The sequence below is a fragment of the Netta rufina genome (genome assembly GCF_964035555.1).
Source record: "Netta rufina genome assembly, chromosome: 7".
NCBI classification, from domain to species: Eukaryota; Metazoa; Chordata; class Aves; order Anseriformes; family Anatidae; genus Netta; species Netta rufina.
The window spans coordinates 33,308,703-33,313,836 of NC_140130.1; the positions used below are offsets into that span (position 1 = coordinate 33,308,703).

General features: G+C 55.4%; 1 protein-coding gene across 1 annotated transcript; it reads left to right on the forward strand.

Annotated features, from left to right (window-relative positions):
- Positions 1-2,969: 2,969 nt before the first annotated feature.
- HMX3 (H6 family homeobox 3) lies at positions 2,970-4,133 on the forward strand (the record flags this gene model as incomplete). The annotated part of the gene is given in 3 exon segments (XM_084289953.1): positions 2,970-3,161; positions 3,163-3,283; positions 3,526-4,133. Coding segments are annotated over 3 exon segments (921 nt in total).
- Between the last annotated feature and the right edge of the window lie 1,001 nt (positions 4,134-5,134).

Here is a 5,134-nt window from a genome sequence, read left to right on the forward strand (position 1 = left end):
CACCTATCACAAACATCACATTTATACAATTGATCCATGTGTAAATTAGCCAATTAATTCTGGATTGGAACACTAATGAAATAATAATTATCTGTTTACAATGGAATGGTATGAGTGTGGGTCTGGGAGCAGAAATAGAAGAAAGACTGAAGCAAATTCCACCTGGGTCCTCCACTGCTGAGCATGGGGATGGGTCAGTCAACATCAGATGTCCAGATATTGCAGGGGGACAAAAATAAAACACACAAATATGAATGGTTTATGTTTATGTTTATGTTTATGTTTATGTTTGTGTTTTTTATTATTATTATTATTATTATTATTATTATTATTATTATTATTATTATTATTATTATTATTATTATTATTATTATGTGTGATACAGAATAAAGAATTGCAAAGTGGCTTGGTTTTTCTTTTCTGCTTAGCTTTTTCCACTATGGGTGGTTGTTTACCCTGAGGGACTAGAGGCATTGGGACCCAATAGTCACCAGAGCAATTAAAGAGGAAAGTAAAAGGGTGGGAATTTCAATACAGAATGGTTTGAGTGACTCAGATCTGCAGCAAGAACTTTCCTGAGATGGGGGAATGCACTGAGGTCTTCTATAAAAACTATGCACCTTGGTTTTTCAGGTAAGAGCTGCAAACAGACAGAACAGAGCTTTAACCCAGCTCCTCGTGTGGCAAGCAAGAGCCCTGGGCTGTTTTCTGTCTAAGAACCACTTTCTGTCTCTCATTTTTCCTATGCATTGCAGCCCAGAGTTGAGGAGTATTTCCACTGAAATGGACTTTCCTTGAAAATTTCGTGATGATTTTTATTTTGCCCAATGCCTATAAGGGCAGCGGATGTTTAGGGGAAGAGTTTTTCTATAAACTCTTATGAATGGCTGAGACCCTGTCCCCAAGGTGTGCATGGCTGATTTTTCATTTCTGCACTCCCAGTTTACCTAAACTAATCCTTACAATGACACTAACAGTTTAGAAATGGTCACATAAGAAACAGCGTTCTGAAAAGTCACGTACACTGAATGTATGTGGTAAATATCATGCCTGCTGCAGCCAAAAATATTACTTGATTGGGTCTGTGGAAGCTTCCCCAAGATTTATAACCCCAAATTTTCTGGGGGAAGCAGAAATCCTGGAGATAGCTTGCAAGCATTGCCATTGAGAAATCTGATTCAGATAAAAGATGTGTTATTTCTAATTGCCAGGTGGATGCCTTTGAAACGGAATAGCAAGAGAAGGAAGAGAAATCAGTTGCAATGATCAGGGCATTACAACATTTAAATGTAGAGATTGTTGCCTCCCTAAGCACACTCACACACTCTCAAGTCTATAGCTCTGCATATGCCAGGACAGATGTTTGCAGTGGATGCACACATGTATTTCAAATGTTGAGAAGCATGCCAGAATGAGAGGCTAGGTCCTCCTTTCCTTTCCTTTCCTTTCCTTTCCTTTCCTTTCCTTTCCTTTCCTTTCCTTTCCTTTCCTTTCCTTTCCTTTCCTTTCCTTTCCTTTCCTTTCCTTTCCTTTCCTTTCCTTTCCTTTCCTTTCCTTTCCTTTCCTTTCCTTTCCTTTCCTTTCCTTTCCTTTCCTTTCCTTTCCTTTCCTTTCCTTTCCTTTCCTTTCCTTTCCTTTCCTTTCCTTTCCTTTCCTTTCCTTTCCTTTCCTTTCCTTTCCTTTCCTTTCCTTTCCCCCTCTTTCTTCCTTTCCAATTTCTTTTTTTTTCCGTTTTCCATTTTCCGTTTTCCTTTTATCTTTTCCCTTTTCTTTTCCCTTTCCCCTTTTCCTTTTTCTCTTTTTCCATGTTCCATGTTCCATTTTCCCTTTTCCTTCCCTTTAGTTCCCTTTCTTTTCCCCTCTCCTTTTTTACTTTTCCCTTTCCTTTTCCCCTTCGTTTCCCTTTCCTTTCCTTTCCCTTTTCGTTTCCCTTTCCCTTTCCCTTTCTCCCTTCCCTCCCCAGCCCACCTCCGCCCGTTCCTCACCCTCTGCCCGCTTCCCCCGGGCCCGGTCCCGGCAGGGGGCGCCTCCTGCCCGGCGGGGAGGCGGCGGCAGCTCCGGGCCGGGCAGGGAAGGAGAGGACAAGGAAGGGGAAAGGGATCCCCTAAATCGCTGCTGCTCCGCGGAGGAGCTGGGGAGGGAAAAAACCGTGCCCCGAGGTGCCTGGGGGGGAGCCGGGCTTTTCAGCGATACCCAGGGGGGAGCCGAGCTCCGGGCATCCCGGTCTCGGTGCCGGGGGGCTCGGGCAGCCCGCACGGCTCAGCCCGGCCCGGTTCGGCCCGGATGGGCCCGGAGCCGTCCCCGGGTTTTGGGGTGCGGGGATGAAGAGGGGTGTCCGGGCGGCGGGGCCGCTTTGGTGGCAGGAGCGGGGCGTCCCTCGGCTCCCTTCTCTCCCGTGGTGCTTCAGCGGAGCCGGTGTCCCTTTGTGCTAATAGCCCCGTCCTCATTTGCTGCCTAATTGGCCTATATAAAGCCAATAACGGGCGGGCGCTCGGAGCCTCCAGCCGCAGCAGCACGTCGCAGGGGGGCCGGGGCCGCGGCGGCTGCGGGCAGGCGAGGCAGGCAGGGGCTGAGCGGAGCCTTCTCCTCCCGGCTGCCTCCCCGCCTAATCCCATTTGCCATCGTGCGTGCCCAATCGCCGTGTGCTCCCCGCGTTTAACTTGGATGACATTTTGATTTCATCATTAGCATCCGGCGCCAGGTTGACGCAGCAGCGAGCGGCGGCGGCGGCGACGGCGGCGGCGGCGGCGGCGGCGGCAGCGACGACCCCCGGCTCTCTCCGCCTGCCCGCAGCAGCCCCCCGGTGCCTGGGGCTGCCAGGGTCCCCCCGGCCCCCCGCCCTGCCGCCCCCTCATGCGAGGGGCCCCCGGCCGGCCCCGCCGCCCCGCTCCCCCGCCGCTCCGCCTCGCCTCTCCCCCGCTCCGCCGGGAGCCGCCTCGGGCGGGCAGGAACCGGGCGGGCACCGGAGGATGCCGGAGACCGGGCAGGAGCCGCCCAGCGCCCCGCCGCCCCCCAAGGAGTCGTTCTACATCAAGAACCTGCTCAACGGAGACCCCCCGAAAGCGGCCCCCAAGCAACCGCGCCCGCTGTTCGCCCCGTCGGGCAAAGGGGCGGCGGATGGAGCCGGCTTCGCCCTGTCGCAGGTGGGCGACCTCGCCTTCCCCCCGCTTCGACATCCCGGCGCCGCGCTTCGCCCTGAGCGCCCACTGCCTGGAGCGAGCCCAGACCTGGTGGTACCCCTACGCCCTCACCCCGGCCGGAGCCCACCTGCCCCGCACCGAAGGTAGCGCTCCCCGCCTCCCCGACGGGGCGGCCGCGGGGATGGGGACGGGAACGGGGAGCGGGGAGCGGGAGGAGGATGGGGACGGGGATATGGGACGGGATGGGGACGGGGAGCCCGCGGTTGGGGTCGCGCATCCCGGCCCGGGGTCCCCCCCGCTGCCCCCCGACGGGGCGCCGGGGCCGGGCGGTGAAGGTGTCTCTTTGTGTCCCTCTCTCCCCCCTGCCCGCTGCCCCCCGGTCCAGCCGCCGAGAAATCCCTCCTGAGGGACTCGTCCCCAGCCTCGGGCACCGACAGGGACTCCCCGGAGCCTCTGCTCAAGGCGGATGCGGAGCACAAGGAGCTGGACTCCAAGAGCCCCGACGAGATCGTGCTGGAGGAGAGCGACTCGGAGGAGGCCAAGAAGGAGCCGGGCGCGGAGGACTGGAAGAAACGGGAGGAGAGCCCGGAGAAGAAACCGTGCCGCAAGAAGAAAACCCGCACGGTGTTCAGCCGCAGCCAGGTCTTCCAGCTGGAGTCCACCTTCGACATGAAGCGTTACCTGAGCAGCTCGGAGCGGGCCGGCCTGGCTGCCTCGCTGCACCTCACAGAGACCCAGGTGAAGATCTGGTTCCAGAACCGTCGCAACAAGTGGAAGAGGCAGCTGGCCGCCGAGCTGGAGGCCGCCAACCTGAGCCACGCCGCGGCGCAGCGCATCGTCCGCGTCCCCATCCTCTACCACGAGAACTCGGGCGCCGAGGGCGGCTCGGCCGCCGCCAGCGCCCCCGGCACCCAGCCCCTGCTCACTTTCCCCCACCCCGTCTATTATTCCCACCCCGTGGTCACCTCCGTGCCCCTCCTGAGGCCCGTCTGAGCCCGCCGTGTCCCCCCCAACCCCGGCCCCCGGCCCCCCGCGTAAGTAACTGCGGCGACGGCGCGGCCCCGACGGCGAGGGCCCGGTGAGGGGAGGGAGACGGAGGGGAAAAAGAACGGAAAAAGCGGCCGGGACCCCGGGGAGAGGTTGGGGGGGGGGGGAACGAAAAAGGGAGCTCGGAGAGCCCCCCGGGGCTGTCACGCCGTTTGGGAGCGTGGCCGAAAGCCGCGGTGGGCTCGGCGGCTTTAGGTTTATTTTTGTATTAAAAAAAAAAAAAAAAAGGGAAAAAAAAAAAAAAACGTGGGGAGAATAAAAAGCGAACGATCCCGCGCCACTCCTCGAGGTTTGCCAAACGCTAAAGGGAAAGGCGAAAATTTCCGTCCCTTTCGGACCTCTCCTCTGCCTCCGAACCGCGCCGGCTCCCGACCCTGGTGCGACTCCGACTCCAGCGACCGCGGCTTTTCCTTGGGGCAGCCCTCGGCACCGATTTGCCTCTTTCTTTCCCCATATTTTGTACCTTTCGCTTTCTGCCATGGGACTTTCTAACTAGCGAGAACTACAGCCTCACAGCCAACGGCTGAACACCCCGGCACCACCGGGTGCCGCTTATTTATTATCGGTTCCGTAGAGATTTTAAATCCTTGCTTTGAATTCTTGTTTTCCTACCAGTTGTCTTTATTTTTGTTTTCTTTATTTTATTTTTTTTTTTTTCCTTGTAAAGTTATTTCGGTATCTGGGGGAAGAAAAAAATAATCTGTACTCTTTTGATTTCTTTTGTAATACCGACTCTTCTTATTGTACCTTTGAACTGTGCAATATTGTACGAGGATTCTCAAAGCACTGCTTTTATTTGAATGGTGAGGAAAGGGTTTTTAGCACTGTATAATTGCGTTCGTTCACGTTGTACAAAATACAATTGAAACAAATAAAAATGAAAGAGAAGGAAAGCGAAAAGAGAGGAGCAGGGCGTGGGAATAAGCATCAGCCCGGTTTGTACGAAT